The 25,632-nt window shown below is 44.4% G+C and overlaps 2 protein-coding genes across 2 annotated transcripts; one reads left to right on the forward strand and one right to left on the reverse strand.

Annotated features, from left to right (window-relative positions):
- Positions 1 to 3,224: 3,224 nt before the first annotated feature.
- LOC123413604 (probable polygalacturonase) lies at positions 3,225 to 5,645 on the forward strand. Its single transcript, XM_045106541.1, has 2 exons — positions 3,225 to 3,325; positions 3,964 to 5,645. The coding sequence occupies exons 1-2, from the start codon at positions 3,311 to 3,313 to the stop codon at positions 5,413 to 5,415; spliced, it is 1,467 nt and encodes a 488-aa protein (XP_044962476.1). The 5' UTR covers positions 3,225 to 3,310; the 3' UTR covers positions 5,416 to 5,645.
- Positions 5,646 to 18,732: 13,087 nt separating this feature from the next.
- On the reverse strand, positions 18,733 to 23,013 carry LOC123413605 (receptor kinase-like protein Xa21). The gene is made up of 3 exons (XM_045106542.1): positions 22,854 to 23,013; positions 19,571 to 22,175; positions 18,733 to 19,324 (listed from the first exon to the last, which is right to left on the reverse strand). Exons 1-3 carry the CDS (start codon positions 22,995 to 22,997, stop codon positions 19,107 to 19,109), a joined length of 2,967 nt encoding a protein of 988 aa, XP_044962477.1. The 5' UTR covers positions 22,998 to 23,013; the 3' UTR covers positions 18,733 to 19,106.
- Positions 23,014 to 25,632: the final 2,619 nt, after the last annotated feature.

Raw genomic sequence — 25,632 nt, forward strand, 5'->3', positions numbered from 1 at the left:
ACTAAAATTAGTACAATATAAAATTAAAACAATTATTTTAGGAGGGAGGGTAGTTTGGACAACTCCAGCAGTAATGGACCGATGCGCTGCGCTCCTCGTGAGTGGCATCGCCAGCAAAACGTGCCGGGCCCACAACACAACAAGTCACCCGTGAAGTTGAAGCCGAACCAAACTCCGGCATGCGTCCGTGACCACTGCCTATACTTGGCTTTGGCTCCATGCGTCTGTGTTTTACACATAACCAGCCGGGCGAGCGAATACAACCCCGGCTCCTCTTCCCCCGTGATTCCTAAAAAAAAACCCGGCCCAAATGACCGCCGGTCAATGATCGGTCACCAAAAAAAATGAAACGATTAAGAGAGGAGCCTCAAATGATAGAACTGACCTTCAAATCTCTCCTTCCTCATCACGAGTCCCATGGAGTATGAGTCCCATCATGACCGGTGTGCCCGTCGTGGGAAGTAAAGGACAAGTGCCGCCAAGGCACGACTCGCTGCTGACATGACGATGGCGGAGGCGGTTGATGCTGCGGTGCGGACAATCGCAAAACAGGAAGCCGTCCGCGTCCGCATTCCGAAGAAGCGACAGAGGAGGATCACGCACGCCCTTGCAGAAAACAGAATCGAAAAGTCCGTGAAATGGGCGGACTTCCACCAATGAAGGAGAAGGAGGACATCGACGGTGAGGATAATTCGAGCAACGAGCAGATCCGGTTCGATCCGTACTGCGTCTTTGATCGGTACTTCCGCGAGAAGGACGACAATGGTGCGAGGAAGGGCGAGGGCAAGCGGGGATCATCGTCTTCATCACAGCCAAACATGTCAAATTTTGATAGTCCGATGGCATGTTGTACGTAGTAGCCGGACGACATGTATGCGTCATTGACGTAGTTGCATGAGATTATATGAATTTGAGGTATGCTAACTGAGGTGTCTGGTTGTGAGAAGAGAAATTTGAGGTGTGATTGATCAGTGCCCGCGGACGCGTCCGGACCAACATTTCTCGTCACGTCGTCGAACCCGGCCCACGCTGGCCCATCCAACCCCACATATATTCCTCTTCATCCGTTCGTCGGACCAAACTCTAGCCACTTCACCCTCCTTTTCAGTCTGCTTCGCCACCCGAGCTCACATCCGGTGATCTTCGGCCTTTCCCGGCATGACAAACAGTGGATCTGACTCTGACTAATCTGGATCCATTGACCGAGGTGTCATCCCGTGCAGGTTGGAGGAGGCAATGGTCGTCTGCATTGCACTATGCCGCTCTGAGGAGGACATCGCCCTATCGACAGCAGGACCTGTCCGACGCGACTCCATAGCGTCGGCTCAACGACGCTCGGATCCTCTGGGGGCAGGATAATCTTGGGTCGGCGGCCTTCAAATCTCTCCTTCCGCATCATCAGTCGGGCGGAGTACGAGTCCCACCGGGACCGGTGTGCCCGTTATGGGAAGGAGAGGATAAGTGTCGTCGAGGCCCGACTCGCTGCCGACATGGCGGCAGAGGAGGAAGCCATCCGCGCTCGCATTCGGAAGAAGGGGCAGCGGAGGAAGACATGCGCCCTCACCCGGAAGTAGAATCAACGGTCCGTGAAATGGATGGACTGCCACCAATCGAGAAGGAGGACAACGACGATGAGGACAACTCCGGCGACGAGCATATCCGGTTCGATCTGTACTGCGTCTTTGATCGGTACTTATGCGAGAAGGATGACAATGGTGCCAGGAAGGGCAAGGGAAGCCGGGGATGATATTCTCCACCATGACCAAACATGCCAAAATTTATGAGTAGTCTATTGGCATGTTTCATGTAGTAATCGGACGACGTGTATACGTCGCTTACGTAGTTGCATGAGATTGTATGAATTTGAGGTATGCTAATTGAGGTGTTCGGTTGTGAGAAGGAGAATTAAAGGCTTGACCGGCCAGTGCCCGCAGACGTGCCCAGGCGAGTTCGCGGGCATTTGGGGAGCGGGATTAGCCAAGTCCGGTTGTAGATGCTTTAACCGCTGCCTAATATATATCCCTCCCCCCTCCTCTCTCGTAGCCGTCAGGGTGCGTCGTTGGGCAAAGCTTGTCTGACGCCGGGGACAGCAGGGAGGCCCAACAAGGAGGCCCTGATTGAGGGGACCTGTTTGTGTTTGTGGAGAAATTGAAGGGATGATGTCAAATGACAATGGAGATGTGTGCTCCAGTGACAGTCTTTATCAGGTGCTGCTCAATAAGGACGTTGGTGGTTTAACGCGGCGATTTTAAATGGCAGCTTGACCAGGTTAGGTCATCGAAAAAGAGGGAGTCGCTGCATGGTCCTGGGTGGTGGTGGGCTCGACATCAGACGGGAGAGGCAGTCACAAAGTTCGTGTGTATGAATAATGTTCCCCCTCTTCTTTCTCGCTTCGTTGTTGTGTTTGTCGCCGACGGAGGGCATGTCCGTGACAGTCGTTTTTTCGGTCTCTGACATTTCTACATGTTGTTATCAGCTTACTCTTCTTGTGAGAAGCGATTTGCTTCGCAGATCGCGACTCCCGATATTTCTTAGTCTGCATTAATAACTTCTCGGTTGTTGCTTTTACATACTTCTAGGATTTAAAATGTTTTGTCTGCAGAGGTGGAGTCGAAAGGCGGCATTAAGCTATACTCAGGGCGCACTGAGAGGGATGCGGGAGAAAGAAGAGTTCCCCATCCTAAGGATATAAATATAATTTTGGTTTTTCTTATGTTTGTAAGAATTCACGGTCCTTAATATATGCTCTTAGGCATTTTCAATGCTGACCCATAAATTTGTTCCAGTTTTCGTCCACGGACAGTGGAGGACCAGTCCGCGAACACTGATGCCCTTTGTCGAAGCGTATTAGGTTTGCGGCTCTGACTGTTCGGGCGGGAAGCGCTCGTAGGAGAGGGATGACTTTGTCTTTGATTTCTAGGAAAAAGTGCGTCAGCATCGTCAAGTAAACCGATACATGGCTGCATTGGATGACTTCAGGGATCCGAACGTATGAGACGGTTTGAGTGCCGGTGTTAGGCCCTTTTGAAAGAAAAAAAGATAATAGTGGAGGAATTCAATTAATGTCAGCAATATATAGTCCATAAATAGCATATAAATACATTAATGACACCATTTTGTAAAGACTCTTTTGTAAAGTGCAATTAGTGCATTGAGATAGTGCCTCTAACTCAACACCACCAAGGCGGGCACAGATCTCCTCCTATAAATAGAAGAAGGAGAGGTGGATCTTAACATCACAACCCAATCCATTCCTCCAAACAACACAACATAGACGACGGAGACAGAGAGATCGAGGGGAGCAGCAGCGATGGCGTCGGCGCAGGTTCCTCCTCCTCCTCCTCCATGAATGTTTTGTGCCCTACCACCGCAACCAGCCTCGCCTCTGCTTTTCATGGCCGCCGTCCATTCATTCATGGCTTCCTTCTTCCTTTCCCCCCTTTCCGTTTCTCGTACGCAGCACCGCCGTCCGGTCCTGCAATTAAAAGCTTCAGTATGAGCAGTTACCAGTGCAGTGCAGTGCATTTCTTCCTTGATTTCCATACATTTCCCCCTTGTTCTTCTTCCTTTCTCCATCGACGGCTTGGTCCTGATGATGTGCTCTAATGGCCATGAAAATACAAGGGGAAAACGACATCTTTTCTGCTCCACAGGCACACAGAATTGTCCATGCTTCCAGTTCACTGTCTGCTCAGCAGATAGTATTATAGTTGTACATCAGTACAGAAGACATGTTGTACTTACATGCTTTCAGAACTAATCTTCCCTGCTTGATTGTATTTATTTACACTCCATTTTGTTCATCTCTCCACCGAATCAGCAGCAAGTTCTTAGCTGATTGTTTTGTTCCCTATTTGTCTTGCTGCATTTCGTTCCTGTTTCAATTCAATTCATTTCAATCCAACACTTAGTCGCAGATCTCTGACGGAGCTCCCCTCCCTCCTCCCGTGCAATCACTTGCAGATCCTCTGCTTCGCCGTCCTCCTCCTCCTGGCCACGACGGCCGTGTCCGCGCGCCGCCACGCGCCGCCGCAGGCGGGCCCGGCGGGGCAGAGCACGTACATGGCGCCCAACTGCCGGGAGCACACGGCGTCGCTGACGGACTTCGGCGGGGTGGGCGACGGCAACACGTCCAACACGGCGGCGTTCCGCAAGGCGGTGGAGCACCTGTCGCAGTACTCGGGCGAGGGCGGCGGCGGCGGCATGCTCTACGTCCCCGCCGGCCGGTGGCTCACCGCGCCCTTCAACCTCACCAGCCACTTCACGCTCTTCCTCCACGCCGACGCCGTCATCCTCGGGACGCAGGACGTGGCCCAGTGGCCGGTCATCGACCCGCTGCCCTCCTACGGCCGCGGCCGGGACCACGCCGGCGGCCGGTACGCGAGCCTCGTCTCCGGGAGCAACCTCACGGACGTCGTCATCACGGGGAACAACGGCACCATCGACGGGCAGGGCGCCACGTGGTGGTCCAAGTACAAGTCCGGCAAGCTCAAGTACACCCGCGGGTACCTCATCGAGCTGATGCACACCGACGGCGTCTTCATCTCCAACGTCACGCTGCTCAACTCGCCGGCGTGGAACATCCACCCGGTGTACAGCCGCAACATCGTGGTGAGCGGGGTGACCATCCTGGCGCCCGTCAAGTCGCCCAACACGGACGGCATCAACCCGGACTCGTGCTCCCAGGTGCGCATCGAGGACTGCTACGTCGTCTCCGGCGACGACTGCGTGGCCGTCAAGAGCGGCTGGGACGAGTACGGCATCGCCGTCGGCATGCCCAGCGAGCACATCTCGGTGCGCCGCCTCACCTGCGTGTCCCCGACCAGCGCGGTGATCGCGCTCGGCAGCGAGATGTCGGGCGGCATACGGGACGTGCGCGCCGAGGACATCACCGCCATCGGGACCGAGTCGGCGGTGCGGATCAAGACGGCCGTCGGCCGCGGCGCGTACGTGCGCGACGTCTACGCGCGCCGGATGAGGCTCGACGGCATGAAGCGCGTCTTCTGGATGACCGGCGACTACAAGTCCCACCCCGACGACGGCTACGACAAGGCCGCCGTGCCCGTCGTGGAGAACATCAGCTACCAGGACGTGGTGGCCACCGGCGTGTGGAAGGAGGCGGCGAGGATGCAGGGCATCCAGGGCGCGCCATTCAAGGGGATATGCATGGCCAACGTCACCATGGAGATGACCAAGGAGAGGAAGGTGTCGTGGAACTGCGCCGATGTCGAGGGCGTGTCGGCCGGCGTCACACCGGCGCCATGCACGCCTCTGCAGGGCACCCACGGCGGCGCCTGCCCATTCCCCACCGACACGCTCGCCGTCGACCAGATCACGGTGCAGCAGTGCTCCTACTCTGTCAGTAGTACTCCTGCATCCTCTGCTTCTTCAGCAGCATCAGGGACAGCCAACTAGCAGCTAGTCTGCCTAGTCAAGCTTATCAGCTGCTTCTTGATCATGTAGTAATGTATTGCTGATGATGTGGCCAGCCAAATGTTTGCAAAGTAAGTAAGCAAGCAGTAGATCATTGGAGACTACTCTCCAAGGAAATGAAATACAACAAGAATAACAATCTTCCAGCTCAAACTGTATCTGTATGCCAACTTGGTGTTTCAACACCTCTTTGCAAAGTTGTTTGATGTTCAGGTGTTCAGAGTCATAGATTCAGTGAACTGATAAAATCGATAAAATTGACCCCTAGACGAAACAAATTCATAAACTGAACTGCGTTAAAAAAAATTCACTCAACTAACCCTTTTATATGGCGTCCGAGAGCCGGACGTCACAGTACACTATGTAGCGTCTAGCATATGGGCGTTACACTTCTGACCAGCGTGGCACCCGGGGCCATATTCCTGGTTGTGTGGCGTCTAAGAGAAATGAGGCGCGTAACTGAAAGGAGCCATGCTACCTTATATTAAAACTGATGTAACTCTAAATCCGTACATCCGATAATAACGTGACTTATATGAATATTGTGTATTTTTCTGTGTTCTACGCAATGGTGACATTTTCAGCTATATTAGGACAACTGTTTTGATGAAAATTCTGTTACATAAATGCATCATAATATAACTGGCCGAATTTGTTAAGACTCACAAACTTGGCATGATGATAGCCATTGACCTATAGCTCCTATGCATTTGCATATTGCATGAGTTTTGCGTTACATGATGTATACGTCCATGTCATGTCAATGCTTTTCATGTTAATCATCTTTAACATGTTCATCTCTTGCATCTAAGTGACTAACATGATATAAATGAAATTATGTGACAGAAAGCCGCGTTTTATAAAATCCATAGTAAAAGTGACTAACATGATATAAAAAAAATCTTACGGAAAATTACATAACATGATATGAAGAATGGTTGATTTATCATGCATTTTACAAAATGCAAAGTTATGTTGACATCCAAGAACTTGGTGATTTTAACGAGTGCCAATATCGCGGAACATTGCCATCGATACTTTAATGTCTTAAAACATAGTGACACAGATATTTAATGGGTATGAAAATGACATTAATTTAAAGTAGACATAATATTTTCCAACTTTAATAATTATATAATAATCATAGATGCCATGATTATAGCATGTGCTAAAAAGTTGAGTTGGTCCAGTTTGTACACGAAATGCATTAATTTTTTTGCGGTGATCCTCTCAATTTTTTAGCATATGCTATGTGGTTGAAATGATGATACCATCCCAAGTTTCAGCCTTTTTAGAGTTCATTTGTAGTGATTTTCAATTTCACGGTCATTTAGTTCTAAAAAATCATTAAATGCATGAAATATTGCAAATGAAGTCAGAAAGGGTTGAAAATTGTTGACGTGGCTTTGAATGGTGCATGTTGAAAGCACAACGAGTGTGGAGTTAAAGTAAGTTTAAAAAAAATGGAATATCTCTGTAAACCTAAGTTTTTGTCTGAAACCCTGATAATTCGAAAGATTGTCCAGTTTGTACACGAAGTGCATCCAGTTTTTGCCGTAACCCTCTCAACTTTTTAGCACAAGCTATATGGGTGAAATAATGATACAATGCCAACTTTTAACCTTTTCAGAGTTCATTTGTAGTAATTTTCAATTTCACGGTCATTTAGCTTAAAAAATCATTAAATGCATGAAATATTAAAATGAAGTCAGAAAGGGTTGAAAATTGATGAAGTGACTTTGAATGGTGCATATGAAAAACCCAAAAAGTGTGGAGTTAAAATAAGTTTAAAAAAATAAAATATCTCTGTAAAGCTAAGTTTTCGTCCCAAACCCTGATATTTCGAAAGAGATTGTCAAGTTTGTACACGAAGTGCATTCATTTTTTGCCGTAACCTTGTCAACTTTTTCGCACAAGCTATGTGGACGAAATGATGATAACATGTCAGGTTTCAGCCTTTTCAGAGTTCATTCGTAGTGCTTTTCAATTTCACGATCATTTAGCTAAAAAAATTAATATACCATAATGTTCAACACTAAATATTGGTTCCTATGGCAACCATGGTAGGCTGTTTTGTAAAATTTTAGAATCCTCAAATTCTGAAAGGAAAAAACAGTTATCCTTAAATTTAGTTTTTTTTTAATTTTTGATCAAACTACTTATACAATAAATATTAGTGTTACTAAATTATTATTATTATTTAGAATAATAGTTTCAAACTCAAATGGTGAAACGTGTGACATCATGCTCAAGGACTTAATAGGATTGATATGATACATATAACATAAGTTAATTGAATAATTAGTTTATTTTTTAAAACATTTTAAATTCTTTTAGATTTATGAAATTCTAAAAGAATAAAATTCAGATTTATAAATTATTATTATTTAAATAAATGATGTCATATTTGTATTCCTCACATTTTTCTGATAATAAAGGATATATTATTTGTTGAACTTAGATTTATAGATTTAAAGTTATTAATGATGCCATATTAAATGAATAAATTATTTATTTTTTATGCTTTTTGGGAATTATTTGAGTTTTTAAATTTGTTGTCCTTTTTGAAGTTTTTTTGAGTTTTTAATTAATTATTGTTGTTTATTTTAATAATTAATTGAAATTTAAAAAATTAAATCATGTGACATCAAGACATAAAGGTTAATAGGATTGATAGCTTACTATTGTGAGGAAAACAATAACTACAGACTTGGAAAGTAGTGAAGATAGAACTCGAAAGTTAAGCGTGCTTGGGCTGGAGCAGTGAGATTGGGTTATCCACCGGGAAGGAAATTAGACAATTTTTTTTTCAAATAAAATCATTTTTTTGATGGAGATTAAATTGTTAAATAATTCATTTTTTAAAATCGGACTAAAGGTCCTATTGTATAATTCAATTTTGTTTGAAAATCGGACTAAAGGTCCTCCAGCCCCAGCAACCACGTGGACGACCTTTAGTCCCAGTTCGTAACACAACCGAGACTAAAAGTTTCGACATTTTGTCCCGATTGTTTTGTTCTGCTTGGAAAACCGGGACTAAAGGTCCGTTTTCCACTAAGACACTCCTATCAGCCATAAAAAACGCCACCATGTGATACTATAGCACGAATTTAGTACATGCAACCAACGCTGGAAAAATATCCCCACATGAATATGGGTTGATTAGCGGATAACACATAATCACACCGCGAAGGACCGACCAAATAACCTCATTAAAAATAAACGTAGAACATACTCCATCGTCTCCCCCACCTGCCAAACTAAATACTCCATCAATGTAAAAATATAAGGCTTATTAGTTTTTTGGAAAGTCAAATTTCTTTAATTTTGACCAAATTCAGAGCCAAAAATATCAACAACCATAATATTAATAAAAAATATGAAAATTCATTTCATGGTGAATGTAACACTGATTTGATATTATAAATTATGGTATATTTTGTTGGGAACGTCGAATGGGAATCAAAAAAATTCCTACGCTCACCAATATCAATCTATGGAGATCAACAACTACGAGAAGGTAGTGCATCTACATACCCTTGTAGATTGCTAAGTGAAAGCATTAATTAAGAAACGCGGTTGATGTAGTCAAACGTCTTCATGATTCAATCATGATCCGTCCCGTGATCCAATCACGACTGTCCGATCAAGTGTCAACGGACGACACCTCTGCGTTCAACACACATGCAAGTTGATGACGTTTTCAACACACGTAACAATAAGGAGTGTGTTGCCATTGGTTATGCCTTGGTAAACTAGAAATCAAGTTGTTGTGAGTAACTTATTGTTTCAGCATATACAAATTCAGAATTGTCACTCTGCACTAATCACTAGTGTTTATCCTAGGTCTTGCAAGACAGACTACCAAGTCACTACTACCTAGGTTTCAAAATAATTGAAGTTCTGGATTTGTCTTAAGTCAAATTTGTTTAAGTTTGACCAAGTGTATAGCAAAATATATTTTTTATGAAATATAAATTCATACAATTATATAGTTGGTTAAACGTAAACTAGTTGGACTTAGGGCAAACCTAAAAACATCTATTTTGAAACGAAGGGAGTCCTTTGTTACCGTATTATCAAAGAAGAAAAGCAGATGCATAAAAAGATAAAACATAAGAACCACTAAACCAGACCAAACTCGACCTCACTACAGCTGCCTTGATAGTACAAAGAGAAATAGCCGTACTAAAAGTAAGCAAATCAACCTTTAATGGGCATAATTGTCATAAACATGAAATGCGACAAAATAGTTATAAAAGATGATATACCACATCCGAATCATAAACCAGACGAGGACCGACGGGGACGGATATCAAGATCATGGCACTATGTATAACAGACAATCATACAAGTAAGAAAACTATCTAAATCATACAAATAAGAATTTTTTATAAAAAGTATAAGAACAAGAGGCTCACCAAGGTGGTGCCGGCGACGGGACGGTGCGGCCAATCGACGATGGTTAGGACGGGGACATGAAGGCACTAAGTAAATCATACCTACACATTGCATATAAATAATAAACTACCATAAAATTACTTCCAATGTAAAACCCACAAATCACTATACTTAAGAACATTGCACGAGCTAATCTAGCAATGAGAGATGAAAGGGCACAGTAGCTAAACTTTGTGAACACTTGGAGAGATGAGGTATATCAAATCTTGAAAAAAAAATGGAGGATGATCTCGAGCTAAGGGGAAGAACAGAAAGGGAAATGGAGAAAACGGAAAAATGGTTTATATAATCATCCGGGACTAGATATGGCACCGGAGGGCGCTGGGGGCGAGGTTGGTACAAGCATGCCACCACCCCTTTAGTACCGGTTTGTATCACAAACCGGGACTAGATATGGAAAAATGAGGCCCAAGCGGCCAGGAAGTGCAACGGCCCGTTATCCTTCCACCACCGTTGGTAGTGGGCACTTGTCGCTGCTCTGTGAAGCCAGCCTCACGGGCGGGCCAGCAAACCAAGCCCGCAGCGCTACAACAACGTCCACATCATCTTAATGCCCCCACTCAAGTTACAAGTTCTCGCTACTGAGCTCGGCGAGTGAATAGAGTGGAGACGGGTATTTAAGCTGGTCGAATGCCTCGTCGGTTGGCAAGATGGGACTAAAGATGGAGGGGGGCTGTGCTTCCTGCTGCGATTCAGCGTGGGCTTTTGCAGTTTGGGCAGTTGTCGTTTTGGGCTCATGAAAAAGGGTTTGGGCAGCCCATTCGTGGATTTTATTAGTGCTAATTAGCATAGTGAACTTGCTTAGCAGAAACGGAAACAGTCTAAAAGTGCAGCACGGTTTAAACTGGGACTAATAAGGAATATTTTACTTGTTAGAATCCCAAACGCATGTCCATTGGGAAAATATTATACAGTCTCTATGTCATGCATGCTTGGGTTATAAGATTATTATTAGGCCAGCTAATAAAAAGTCCTACGTGGAAGGTTTTTTTTAACATCTCAACAGCCCTTTATTAGCTACCAAGTCACTACTACGTTGATTTCGAAATAAACATAAACTAGTTTGGCTTAGGGCAAACCTAAAAACACCTATTTTGAACCGAAGGGAGTCCTCTGTTACCATATTATCAAAGAAGAAAAGCAGATGCATAACAAGATAGAACATATGAATCACTAAACCAGACCAAATTCGGTCTCACCACAAACTGCCTTGATAGTACAAAAAGAAATAGCCATACTAAGAGTAACCAAATTAACCTTTTATGTGTAGTAAAATTTTGAAAAAAGTAATGGTTCGCTGGAGTAGGCTGCGAGGCCCAAGCGGTCAAGGAGTGCAGCGGTCCGTTATCCTTCCACCGTTGGAAGCGGGCAGTTGTCGCTGCTCTGTGAAGCCAGCCTCACGCTGTGCCTGCCACATTATGGACCTTGAGGCCCAGCTTTCGCATGGGCCCCAGGCCGTCCACTACGCAACTTGGAACGGGTGGGCCTGCAGTAGCACACCCAAACCAGGCCCGCAGCGCTACAACAGCGTCCACATCACCTTAATGCCCCCACTCGGGTTACAAGCTCTCGCTACTGAGCTCGGCAAGTGAAGAGAGTGGAGGCGCGTATTTAAGCTGGTTGAACGGCTCCTCGGTTGGCGAGGTGGGACTAAACAAGGAGGAGTGGAGTGCTTCATGCTGTGACTGAGAGATGTTTTCAGCGTGGGCTTTTGGCATTTGTCGTTTTGGGCTAATTAGTAAACGTGGCCATGTGGACGTGGTTTGGGCAGCCCATTCGTTGATTTCAGTGCTAATACGGATAGTGAACCTGCTTTGCACAAATGGAAACAGTATAAAAGTGCAGCAAGATCAAAGCATGGGACTAAGATTTTACTTTTACGGCATGTAAAGCTGCCTCCACATATACTATATGAATGATGCATCGTCAAGTACACCATCGGATGCAGGTGGCTCAACAGGCACTTCTCTTTTCGAGGGGACGTTTATCACAAGCATTTTTGGCATCAGCGTGAAGCCATCGAGGAGTCTCATGAACTATGCATCGTCAAGTTGAGACGATTAAACATTAGACAATGAGAGCGAATCGTGTGATAAATAACCCGGTGATGATCAAAATAAGGACCAAAGGGTAAAGGGATCCAAGACAAGAAGAAGATCAAAGCACGAAAAGCAAGAACGAACCACACCATCATCATCATCTATGAAGCCCACACCATGATGTGCACAGGGTAGACGGTTTACAACAAATCCTAACATGTACAGAGTCGCTGACATTTACTTGTGACCCAGAACAGGAAGCTGCGATGTAGTCCTGAGGAGCGCCGAAGCGACGATGTGCGCAATCCTCAGCTTTATTTGCCCACGACGTGGCGCTGGCCGAACCCCGCTCTGCCTTTCACCCTTGTAGACACTGATGAGATCGCCGGCGCAAACTTTCTCGCCCATGGTGGAGAAGGAGATGTCTGTCTCTGTGAGCTTCCTTGCTTGGTTGGTTGGTTGCTTGCACCTATGCTTGATGTCTGCTCCCTACATGGTCTCGTCTATTTATAAGGCTTCAAGCTGCTTTATCTGGATGGAAAGAGATGACAGCTAATTCTTGCTCCTTTGTCGTATCAATGGAGGGGCGCTCCATTGATTCAATGTATTTGGATGACGTTCTTTTCTTACAAGTAGTGTCTGTTGGTATGACAAGCTTCTGTTTTGTCCCAGCCATGGCTTGGGGCTGTTTGTTCCTGTGTTATCTGAACAAATCTTTGACCCTTAAACATACACTGTGTGCACCTGTTAGATTAAATGATTTGCCAAATCTTGGACAGGTGTGGTGTCTGGTACTACATGTTTGTGAAGAGCAAAAAATGGTTGCCAACCTGTGATGTCCCTAGATCCACAGCATTAGTAATCTACCTATGAAGAAGCATCTGTGGTTATGCTTGTTAATTAGAAGGTTCCTCGCAGCACTTTGTTGCTAATCATTTGCATTAATTGTCCAGTCTGATGATGCAGCTGCTGCAGTCTAGTGGTTGGCCTTGACTGGTCTTGGTATGGACACCTGTATGTATGTACCCCTGCCCACATGGAAGACATTTTGGTCAACCTTTTTGTTGATAAATTAATACATGCTTCTCTCTACATTTTGTTGTGGTGGCACTTTTTTTTCGAAAAAGAGGCCTCGTCCCGGCCTCTACATCAAGTGATGCATACAACCATTTATTTTGTTGTGGTGGCACTTTCCTGCTAATCATTTGCATTCCCTGAATCAACAAAGTAAAGTCTGGCTAGACATATCGGTTAACCTTTTGTTGATAGATTGATACTGTTAGAATGATCTTCTCCCGAGTAGGCCCACCGTCCCACCGGACCCTTAGATCTGCGCCCTGATCGGGGGCGCTCAATCCACTAATGTTTTTTTTTTGGAAAAGGAGGTTAAGACCCCCGGTCTCTGCATCAATCGATGCATACAACCATCTTTATTACTTATTCAATAAAAGTGTGTCAAGACCATACATCAAGCCACCTGAAGCCTCCACTCACACCTAGAAAACGCGATAATGTGGAGTGCTCTCACTCCCCATATCTAAAACCGGTGTTGTCATCGATCCATCCACATAATGTATCGAAACTAACAGCCGGTGCAACAAATCTAAAGCGTACACCACACGCACACGTTTTAGAAGCCGCCATCATCATCGAACCGCTGACCCGTCTTCAGGAGAGAAATCTGCATCATCCATGCCAGTCCGGCCATCCGTCGACGCCACCATGGCGTCCAACGGTGCCATCTCCCTGCGCTCATCCATCCAGACGCGAAGACTCTGTAAGATCTGTCGTGCGTTGCACCTGCCGAACAGGCATGACAAAGCGTAGCACCTCTCGGTCAGGCATGACCTGACATCACCACCGAAGCTCCGTGCAGGACGAAGACGCTCCACCTCCTGCCTCAGTCTTCCAACGCTTCTCCACAAAGGATGCTCCCTAGAGAGGAACGACGCTGCAATACCGTCATCGTCCGATCTGGAAAACCAGATCCTAGGGGTTCCCCTGGAGCAGCACGAGTGGATCGACCTCCCTGCGCTCATCCATCCAGACGCGAAGACTTGTAAGATCTATCGTGCGTAGCACCTGCCGAACAGGCATGACAAAGCGTAGCACCTGTCGGCCAGGCGTGACCTGACATCACCACCGAAGCTCTGTGTAGGACGAAAACGCTCCACCTCCTGCCTCTGTCTTCCAGCGCTGCTCCACAAACGATGCTCCCTAGAGAGGAACGACACCGCAGTACCGTCATCGTCCGATCTGAAAAACCAGATCCTAGGGTTTCCCCTGGAGCAGCATGAGTGGATCGACAATAGTTACAGGACGAAGCCTTCATCAAGGTAACGACGCAGAACACCGCCATCGTCCGCGGCCGGCTCGGTTTTCACCGGCAACTATGTCTCCCCGACTCACAACCAGTACCAAATCCTGCGACGAGCCCGGTCACGGGATCCCAAGATCCGCCGTCACTGGTGCCGCCGCAGAGACCCACCACCTGGCCCATCATCCCCGGCGGAGGGGACTCTGCCACCACCATGGTCGGATCCGGTTAGCCGTCGCCGTCGCCACCGCCAAGACCGGATCCGGGCTGAACGCCGCCGCTGCCATCGCCACCGGCCACGCCCAGCTCCACCTTCATCTTCTAGCCACGTCCAGCCGACCGGCACGCCACGCCCAGCCAATCTCCACCCGCGCCGCCACGCGCCGCCGTCGGGAGCTGCTGCGCCGCCGTGCCTTGGATCCGCATGACGACGTCGCCGAAGCTGTCGTCCCGCGCCGCACGACATCGAACGAGGAGAAGGGAAATCCCCGCCGCTGCCTACGCCGACCGGATGGGCGGCGCCGGCCAGGCTTTGCCCGGCCGCGTCCTTAGGCGGCGGCCAGGAAGGAGGGAGGGAGAGGAGGCTGTTGGAGGTGGCGGCTGGGGAGCCCTCCCCGTCGCCCACGGGAGCGACGTGGAAGGGTCAGATGCGATCCGAACCCACTAATGGTTGACGTGCCAATTATATACTCTCCCGTTCTACAATATAAGAGTGTTTTTTAAACTAGATTTTATATTATGAGATAGTGGGAGTAGTATTCAGCTTCTTGCTGTACCAAGTGATTAGGCTGTTGGATCTCCAAGTTAGGACATTAACAATAAGGAGCGTCTTGTCCATTGGCTATGCCTTGGTAAACTAGAAATCAAGTTGTTTTCAGTAACTTACTGTTTCAGCCTATACAAATTAAGAATTGTCGCTCTGCAGTAATCACCAGTGTTTATCCTAGGTCTTGCAAGACAGACTACCAAGTCACTACTACCTAGATTTTGAAATAATTGAAGTTCTGGATTTGTCTTAAGTGTAAGTTGTTTAAGTATGACCAAGTGTATAGCAAAATATATTACCATGTAGAACATCACATTAGTCCCATGATTTTTTTTATGAAATATAAATTCATACTACTCCCTCCGTTCCTTAATATAAGTCTTTTTAGAGGTTTCATTAGGATACTACATAGGGATGTATATAGTCATACTTTAGAGTGAAATTCACTCATTTTGTTTTGTATATAGCCCCCTAATGAAATCTGTAAAACTACTTATATTTAGAAACGGATGAAAGTATTATATAGTTGGTTAAACATAAACTAGTTTAATTTAGGACAAACCTAAAAAACAATTATTTTGAAACAAAGGGAGTCCTTTGTTACCGTATTATGAAAGAAGAAAAGAAGATGCATAAAAAGATAAAGCAAAAGAACCGCTAAACCAGACCAAACTCGGCCTCACCACTGCCTTGATAGTACAAAGAGAAACAGCGTAGTAAGAGTAAGCAAGCCCACCTTTTATGTGTAGTAAAATTGTAAAAAAAGTGATGGTTCATTGGAGTAGGCTGCGAGGCCCAAGAGTAGTAAGAGTAAGCAAGCCCACCTTTTATGTGTAGTAAAATTGTAAAAAAAGTGATGGTTCATTGGAGTAGGCTGCGAGGCCCAAGAGTAGTAAGAGTAAGCAAGCCCACCTTTTATGTGTAGTAAAATTGTAAAAAAAGTGATGGTTCATTGGAGTAGGCTGCGAGGCCCAAGAGTAGTAAGAGTAAGCAAGCCCACCTTTTATGTGTAGTAAAATTGTAAAAAAAGTGATGGTTCATTGGAGTAGGCTGCGAGGCCCAAGAGTAGTAAGAGTAAGCAAGCCCACCTTTTATGTGTAGTAAAATTGTAAAAAAAGTGATGGTTCATTGGAGTAGGCTGCGAGGCCCAAGAGTAGTAAGAGTAAGCAAGCCCACCTTTTATGTGTAGTAAAATTGTAAAAAAAGTGATGGTTCATTGGAGTAGGCTGCGAGGCCCAAGAGTAGTAAGAGTAAGCAAGCCCACCTTTTATGTGTAGTAAAATTGTAAAAAAAGTGAAGTGATGGTTCATTGGAGTAGGCTGCGAGGCCCAAGAGTAGTAAGAGTAAGCAAGCCCACCTTTTATGTGTAGTAAAATTGTAAAAAAAGTGATGGTTCATTGGAGTAGGCTGCGAGGCCCAAGAGTAGTAAGAGTAAGCAAGCCCACCTTTTATGTGTAGTAAAATTGTAAAAAAAGTGATGGTTCATTGGAGTAGGCTGCGAGGCCCAAGAGTAGTAAGAGCAAGCAAGCCCACCTTTTATGTGTAGTAAAATTGTAAAAAAAGTGATGGTTCATTGGAGTAGGCTGCGAGGCCCAAGAGTAGTAAGAGCAAGCAAGCCCACCTTTTATGTGTAGTAAAATTGTAAAAAAAGTGATGGTTCATTGGAGTAGGCTGCGAGGCCCAAGAGTAGTAAGAGTAAGCAAGCCCACCTTTTATGTGTAGTAAAATTGTAAAAAAAGTGATGGTTCATTGGAGTAGGCTGCGAGGCCCAAGAGTAGTAAGAGTAAGCAAGCCCACCTTTTATGTGTAGTAAAATTGTAAAAAAAGTGATGGTTCATTGGAGTAGGCTGCGAGGCCCAAGAGTAGTAAGAGTAAGCAAGCCCACCTTTTATGTGTAGTAAAATTGTAAAAAAAGTGATGGTTCATTGGAGTAGGCTGCGAGGCCCAAGAGTAGTAAGAGTAAGCAAGCCCACCTTTTATGTGTAGTAAAATTGTAAAAAAAGTGATGGTTCATTGGAGTAGGCTGCGAGGCCCAAAAGTAGTAAGAGTAAGCAAGCCCACCTTTTATGTGTAGTAAAATTGTAAAAAAAGTGATGGTTCATTGGAGTAGGCTGCGAGGCCCAAGAGTAGTAAGAGTAAGCAAGCCCACCTTTTATGTGTAGTAAAATTGTAAAAAAAGTGATGATTCATTGGAGTAGGCTGCGAGGCCCAAGAGTAGTAAGAGTAAGCAAGCCCACCTTTTATGTGTAGTAAAATTGTAAAAAAAAGTGATGGTTCATTGGAGTAGGCTGCGAGGCCCAAGAGTAGTAAGAGTAAGCAAGCCCACCTTTTATGTGTAGTAAAATTGTAAAAAAAGTGATGGTTCATTGGAGTAGGCTGCGAGGCCCAAGAGTAGTAAGAGTAAGCAAGCCCACCTTTTATGTGTAGTAAAATTGTAAAAAAAGTGATGGTCCGCTGGAGTAGGCTGCGAGGCCCAAGAGTAGTAAGAGTAAGCAAGCCCACCTTTTATGTGTAGTAAAATTGTAAAAAAAGTGATGGTTCATTGGAGTAGGCTGCGAGGCCCAAGAGTAGTAAGAGTAAGCAAGCCCACCTTTTATGTGTAGTAAAATTGTAAAAAAAGTGATGGTCCGCTGGAGTAGGCTGCGAGGCCCAAGAGTAGTAAGAGTAAGCAAGCCCACCTTTTATGTGTAGTAAAATTGTAAAAAAAGTGATGGTTCATTGGAGTAGGCTGCGAGGCCCAAGAGTAGTAAGAGTAAGCAAGCCCACCTTTTATGTGTAGTAAAATTGTAAAAAAAGTGATGGTCCGCTGGAGTAGGCTGCGAGGCCCAAGAGTAGTAAGAGTAAGCAAGCCCACCTTTTATGTGTAGTAAAATTGTAAAAAAAGTGATGGTTCATTGAAGTAGGCTGCGAGGCCCAAGAGTAGTAAGAGTAAGCAAGCCCACCTTTTATGTGTAGTAAAATTGTAAAAAAAAGTGATGGTTCATTGGAGTAGGCTGCGAGGCCCAAGAGTAGTAAGAGTAAGCAAGCCCACCTTTTATGTGTAGTAAAATTGTAAAAAAAGTGATGGTTCATTGGAGTAGGCTGCGAGGCCCAAGAGTAGTAAGAGTAAGCAAGCCCACCTTTTATGTGTAGTAAAATTGTAAAAAAAGTGATGGTCCGCTGGAGTAGGCTGCGAGGCCCAAGAGTAGTAAGAGTAAGCAAGCCCACCTTTTATGTGTAGTAAAATTGTAAAAAAAGTGATGGTTCATTGGAGTAGGCTGCGAGGCCCAAGAGTAGTAAGAGTAAGCAAGCCCACCTTTTATGTGTAGTAAAATTGTAAAAAAAGTGATGGTCCGCTGGAGTAGGCTGCGAGGCCCAAGAGTAGTAAGAGTAAGCAAGCCCACCTTTTATGTGTAGTAAAATTGTAAAAAAAGTGATGGTTCATTGGAGTAGGCTGCGAGGCCCAAGAGTAGTAAGAGTAAGCAAGCCCACCTTTTATGTGTAGTAAAATTGTAAAAAAAGTGATGGTTCATTGGAGTAGGCTGCAAGGCCCAAGAGTAGTAAGAGTAAGCAAGCCCACCTTTTATGTGTAGTAAAATTGTAAAAAAAATGATGGTTCATTGGAGTAGGCTGCGAGGCCCAAGAGTAGTAAGAGTAAGCAAGCCCACCTTTTATGTGTAGTAAAATTATAAAAAAAGTGATGGTTCATTGGAGTAGGCTGCGAGGCCCAAGAGTAGTAAGAGTAAGCAAGCCCACCTTTTATGTGTAGTAAAATTGTAAAAAAAGTGATGGTTCATTGGAGTAGGCTGCGAGGCCCAAGAGTAGTAAGAGTAAGCAAGCCCACCTTTTATGTGTAGTAAAATTGTAAAAAAAGTGATGGTTCATTGGAGTAGGCTGCGAGGCCCAAGAGTAGTAAGAGTAAGCAAGCCCACCTTTTATGTGTAGTAAAATTGTAAAAAAAGTGATGGTTCATTGGAGTAGGCTGCGAGGCCCAAGAGTAGTAAGAGTAAGCAAGCCCACCTTTTATGTGTAGTAAAATTGTAAAAAAAGTGATGGTCCGCTGGAGTAGGCTGCGAGGCCCAAGAGTAGTAAGAGTAAGCAAGCCCACCTTTTATGTGTAGTAAAATTGTAAAAAAAGTGATGGTCCGCTGGAGTAGGCTGCGAGGCCCAAGAGTAGTAAGAGTAAGCAAGCCCACCTTTTATGTGTAGTAAAATTGTAAAAAAAGTGATGGTTCATTGGAGTAAGCAAGCCAATCAACACCTCTAGGAGTACTATTCCGAAGCTGTAAACGTCGCCATGGACTGAAGCTTGGCCACTTTGGGCATACTCTACAAAAAATATTAGCAGTAAATGTTAATGTAAATAACAACTGACCATACAAAAAAGCAAGTTTGTGTATTACTCCCTCCGTTCCTAAATATAAGTCTTTTTAGACATTTCACTAGAAGGCTACATACGGAGCAAAATGAATGAATCGATAATCTAAATTATGTCTATATACATCTGTATGTAGTCCTTTTAGTGAAACCTCTTAAAAGACTTATATTTAGGAACGGAGGGAGTAGTATACATACCAGGAGCAATATACCCTATAGTTCCCTTCAGTCCGACCGAGGTATTTGAACTTGAATGTCCAACTAGGCTTGCAATGCCGAAGTCTCCAAGATAAGCATTCATATCATCGTCAAGAAGGATATTTGTTGGCTTCACATCACAATGTACAATTTGCCTTTCACAGTCGTAGTGTAAATAAGCCAATGCGTCAGCTACGCAAACAACTACAGTTGCTCTTTGAGCTAAGCTCAAACATTTCGGAGATCTATCCGAAATCTTGTGATGCAACCATGTGTCCAGATTCCCTTTAGGCATGAATTCATAGATTAGAGCTTTGAAAGCTTCACTGTTATTGTCTATTGTCGAACATGCTGTTAAGATTGGTAGAAGGCTTCGATGTCGGATGCTTCTCAAAACATCACATTCAGTTACAAAACTTCTATCTGCACATTTCAAACTGAGGTCAAAAACCTTGATAGCTACTTGTATCTTTGACTGAGTTAACTTTCCTCTGTACACTGAACCATAGCTTCCTCTTCCGATGAGGTTTGCCTCTGAGAAGTTCCCCGTTGCTCGACTTAGATCATTGTAAGAAACTCTTGGGAATTTCTTACCAAAAGAGAGAAAAAGCAATTTTCTCCTTTGTGATCTTTTCTTCCCGAAAATTGTAATATAAGCTAGCATTGTGATTGACATGAAGCCAAATAATGGAATCAAAGCTCTAATCAAATAGTACTCTATTTCTGATCTCCGGGAAACAGCATGACACAAGGGCATGTGGAGACTCGCTACTCCTCCACAGAGTCCCCAATTGCCACCGAGATAAGTAGATGCGGCATTTTCAAATACTCCATTTCTTGGTATTTCTCCTTCAAGATGATTGTATGAAAGATCTAGCTCGCTGAGCTGTAGCTCATTTAGTGATACCGGGATGGCTCCTGACAAGCTGTTATGGGAAAGGTTTAGCATGCTCAGGCTCTGTAGCATGCGGAAAGATATGGGAATGGTCCCTACAAGAAGGTTTTGGGCCATTTGCATGGTTTGTATGTTTTGACATTTGGACAGAGTATCAGGAATTTTCCCGGTAAGCTTGTTTGATGAAAGATCTAGACTAACGAGTGTTGTAAGGCTCCCAATCTGAGTAGGTATGTTAGCCTGAAGGTTGTTCTGATTAAGGTTCAAAAGCGAGAGTTGTTGCAAGTTCCCTAAGGTGGGTGGTATAGGGCCTTCAAATATATTGTTTCCTAGATTGAGTTCTGTCAACTGAGTAAGCTGGCCAAGGGATGATGGTAACGACCCAATGAAGCTGTTCACTTGGAGATTAAGACCTTGTAACTTTGTTAGCTTCCCGGTCCATTCTTCAATCGTACCCGTTAAATTGTTATATTCAAGTCCTAGAAAATATAAGCTCCCAAGGTTCCCTACACTTGTCCGAACCATGCCTGAAAGCTTGTTTCCACCAAGATATATTTCAGTGAGGCTACTAGAGAAGTTACCTATCGTATTGGGTATAGTTCCCTGTAGCTGATTGCCAGCCAATGACAACACTTCAAGACTGGTACAGTTTGTTAACCCATTGAAGAATTCCCAGCTCTGTTTGTCAACAGCTTCAAGATTGTTTTGCTGAAGGTTTAAATAATAAAGGTTTGAAAGTTTCCCTAAAGAGCTGGTAATTTCGCCAGTTAAATAGTTGGTTCCTAATTCTAACCTTTCCAGCCCTAAAGCATTTCCTAGTGAAGCCGGTATTTGACCTTCAAACATGTTGTGATTCAAATAAAGCACTTGGAGATTTGGTAGATCATCTCCTATGTTAGATGGTAGTTTGTTGCTTAGCATATTCGACTCCAAGCCTAATATTTGAAGAGATTTAGAAATATTGAAGAGACACTGTGGGAATCCACCTGACAACCTATTTCCTCCCAGGCTCAACCTCGACATATTTGTCAGTTTCCCAAACTCATGAGGAATACTCCCAGTTAGACTATTGTAGGAAAGGATAAGTTTTTCCATGCTAGTTATGTTGGCGAGGATTGGCGGGATGGCTCCTGTGAGGTTGTTGAAAGAAAGGCGCAAAACTGAGAGGTTGGGGAGGAGTCCTACTTTTGGAGGAATTTCACCTATTAGGAAGTTTTTAGCGAGGTCTACTTTCCTTAAGTTGGAGCAGTTGCTAATTGCATATGGGATGCTCCCATGCAGCTGGTTCATGCTCAGATCCAGGACTTGGAGTTTCTGCAGATGGTCCAGAGGAGGTAACTGGCCAGAGAAACCATTTGTGGATAGGTTCAAAGTTGTGAGGAACGTAAGGTTCCCAATGGAGGAGCTTATCTGGCCAGCCAGGTTCAGACCAAAGAGTTGAAGCGCCACCACGCGCCCTGGATGTGTTGGGCTGCACTTGACTCCCGGCCACAGGCAGTGGCTGGAGCTGGAGTTCCAAGAGCTCAACCATCCAGAGGGATCGGAAATGATCTCATGCTTGAAAGCCTCCAGCCAGAGCACATCTGTGCTGTTGTCAGGGAGCGGTGCAGAGCTGATTTTGATAGCACCCAAAGAAAGCAGCAATAATGTCGGAAATATAAGCGTGGTGGGTTTCCCGAGTCGCCTTGGACGCATTGAGGCCATTGTTGCCTGCAAAATATATGAAATGTAAACATCATGGCGTAGCGCGACGGAGGCACGGTGCTAAGTAAGTGGAAGGAAAGCTTACGGGCACTAACTGATGCACATGCCGGGGGGTTACCCTCTCTTCGCGAAAAAAAAAGGGGGTTATTTCAAATCAAGCTTTCTTGAGTTTGACCAAGTGTAGGAAAACATACCAACATGTACAACACTAAATTGGTTCAATTAGATTTATCATATCAACACATTTTTATATATTAACATGTATGTACAACACCAATTAATATGTGATATTGTGGATACACACATTTTTCCTTGTTTTAATGGAGGCAAAGTAGTTAAAATGGTCTTTGGCGTGCATGTTTCTTACATGGCTTCATTTGTTTTTCCTGTAGTGTTCATTTTGAATAAGATAGAAGAATACAAAGAGTTCAATGAGTTACAGGAATTAGGACAAAACTAGAATTTCAAATAAATTGGAGTAATTTTGTCGTGTTCGACTTTGCTTCATGCAAACGATGGCTAATCGTTACCAACAATTACGTAAGTATAGAACTGGATGATGATAGACATTTACATAGTACAATAAGCTTAACTTTATGAAAGTCGCTCTTGATTTGGAATAAGCCAATAAGCATACCGCTCGATCAGTAATACAATAGTACTATGGAGAAGAGAGGAAAGTACCGTTGTTTGTGGCCGGACCGCAGAAGAGAACGCGGCCGCCTTTTCTGGTCCGAAGTGCAGTGTTGGATGGTGCTCGGCTAGCTGAATACCCACAGGTTTAAAAGCACATATATACACAGCAACCTCACATCCACACACTTGCATCTCATCTCAAATCCTCGTGCCTTATCTTGGCAAGACCTTTCAACCGGAACCGGGCAGAGACATTCTGCGTTGATGTGGAACGGTTTACTGGTATGAGATTCTCATTTTTTTTATTTTTTGCGATGACCGTGCTTTCACAAGGTATTGTGTGGATATATATGGATTAGGGGTCAAGTAAACGTACATGTACCTATCCGATATGGACGGTGATGGTGCCTTGCCTGCCACGTGCAAATGCCGCAGCTTCCACGAAGGTAACCTTGACGGTGGACGTGAGAAAATATCCGGAGAAACCAAATTATGGGAAACAAGGATAAAATCTAAGTTATAATTTATGTTTCAGAATTCTAAAAACTCCACAGAAATACCGTATGTTTGGGAGTGACATTTACAAACATATAAAAACTTCAAATTCAAGCCAAATTCATTTAAGAGGCACGGAAAAAACAAATTCAGCAAATGAATACCGACACACAATACAAACACAACCATCCATCCATGTTTTTTTTTCTTACATCCCAAATGTATATGAGTTTAAACTTCAAATTTCACATGCTTACAGAACTTCACCTTTCTCTAGTATTGCTTATTTTTGTTACAAGAAAAAATGAAAATACCAAACTTAGCTGCCACGGAATTTTTTAACTTAGATTAAGTGTGTGGCCTACAGACACAGGTTGTACAAATCAAGCTGGAAGTGACGATGGACGACTCGATTGTGGATAAATGGTAATGAAGGAAGTAGCATCTTCACAAGGTTCCCCTAACAAGTTGTAATCATATACAGTATAGTCATGTTTCGACATGTAAAAGCTAGCACTAATACAAATCATGCTGCTGCTGCTACTGCTGCATGGATGGATGGGCTGTAACTAATTTGTAAATAAATTTATTTAGAACACCAAGGCAAGGTAGAGGTGATGACAAGAAAAGCAAGCTGGCCAGGGGACAGTTAGCGGTGGTGGTATTGAAGGTTTCAATGTATTCTCTCGCTGCACGGAGCCACCGACATTTCCAAATTAAGCTAACCTCACGCAAGTAGCCCCAAAACGGCATGCCATTAGGATGCCGTGCAGTTGCAGACCCGAATTTCTGGGACAGCGCCAAATGCTGTACTATAAGTGTTATATACATATATAATACATCAATAAATAAATAAATAAGGCACGAAATTTCAAGTACTCACTACAGTTATTGTAACGCCTGCCGACATAACTAGGTACATATTCAGTGTATGGCTATTGCAGCGACAGCACAGTACTGTCTCAGTTGATCATGGGCTGTAGCCTGTAGTGCAACCGATGAGTTCCAGGGCGAGAACTCTTTGAGTGCGGCGGGTTCTTCGAGTTTCAGGGTTGGAAACTCTAGGTTCAGAATTTATTAGCTGATGAACCAGATAACGGTGTTATTTCATACAATGATCTTTTGTTGAAGGCATTGCAGAGGCCAATCAGGTGTAACCAATATCTTCTCAATTTTAACTTATTAATATCTTTTATCAAAAAATAAAACAACACTCCCTCTGACTCCATATTAATTGTCCCTGATGTAGTACAAATCGGAGGGGGTAGACAGAATATTTCTGCTGGTAGACAGGGCCAGGTGCCAGGCTAGCTTGGCGGGTCCCATCCACGTCACCTGGTCGGTTTGCCAATCTCGGTGCAACACCGACCACAAACACACCCTCCTCCAGTTCAATAGTTAACTAATTACTGCTCCTATATATACTTAGCTAGAGCCGAGGGAGAGATTAGCAATAGCTTTCATAATCCATTGAGATGGTTCCTTGATTTGATGGTGGGTGTTTGCGGGCGTGGCATCATCAAGATTCACATCCGTCGCATCCAGGGATCACTCTGTTTCCGAAACGAAACAGCAATCGGCATGTAGATGCGCATGGGAATCTTGATGATGCTGCATCCGCACACAAGCGCCTTGGCCTTTGGCCTTGCCTCCTTCATCCATCTTCATACATGACATGGTCAGGTGAGACATATATATCAAGAATGCAGGGTTAATTACCGGCCTACTCTAGCTTTGATTCATTCTGTTTCCTACCGCTTCCTGCCCTCCTAAATATGGTTCTACACTTTCCGCTACTGATCGATTTCTACCATCTTGTGTAATAAGGTTCCACTGATGTACTTACTGCATATATGTATATAATCATTATAATGTACTTGCTGCATATGTGTATCGGTATGTGAATTGTGTAGTGAGCACGGGTGGCTGGAGGTTGCTGGCATGGGTGAAGCGGAATGTCAGTACCTTGGGACCTTCTCCGTGAGGCCTCACCGCCACGCTTCATCTTGGCAAGGCAAGCGTTTTCTCTTTGCTCTGAGCCCGCCGTCCCAACTGTACTGCTTCATTTGTTAGTTGGTTCGCTTCCAGTTCAGATCGTGTCTGGACATACAGCTCCAATTTGCCCGTGTACAGCTTAAGCTTCCTGTTCTTGTTCTGCATACGGATGATGTTCGTACATGCTGCATTCAGCAAGTCCTGTGAGTGTGATATCACAAGTAGACGGTCAAATTTCGTCACAAATAATAACTGCAAGCATTATATTATGCGATGGAGGGAGTAGTTCACAAAAGCAATTTCTTTTGCCTCAGAGATCGCTTACCAGGTACTGTAT

Source organism: Hordeum vulgare, chromosome 7H (genome assembly GCF_904849725.1).
Source record: "Hordeum vulgare subsp. vulgare chromosome 7H, MorexV3_pseudomolecules_assembly, whole genome shotgun sequence".
Lineage (NCBI taxonomy): Eukaryota > Viridiplantae > Streptophyta > Magnoliopsida > Poales > Poaceae > Hordeum > Hordeum vulgare.

What these genes read in the sequence shown, in the direction of transcription:
- LOC123413605 (XM_045106542.1), bottom strand. Translation starts at nt 22,997, where the DNA reads ATGCAAGTGTGTGGATGTGAGGTTGCTGTGTATATATGTGCTTTTAAA. An exon ending in CGGTCCGGCCACAAACAACG is followed by an intron (nt 22,176 to 22,853) that starts GTACTTTCCTCT and finishes TATATTTTGCAG; the next exon opens with GCAACAATGGCCTCAATGCG. An exon ending in TATAGGGTATATTGCTCCTG is followed by an intron (nt 19,325 to 19,570) that starts GTATGTATACTA and finishes TATTTTTTGTAG; the next exon opens with AGTATGCCCAAAGTGGCCAA.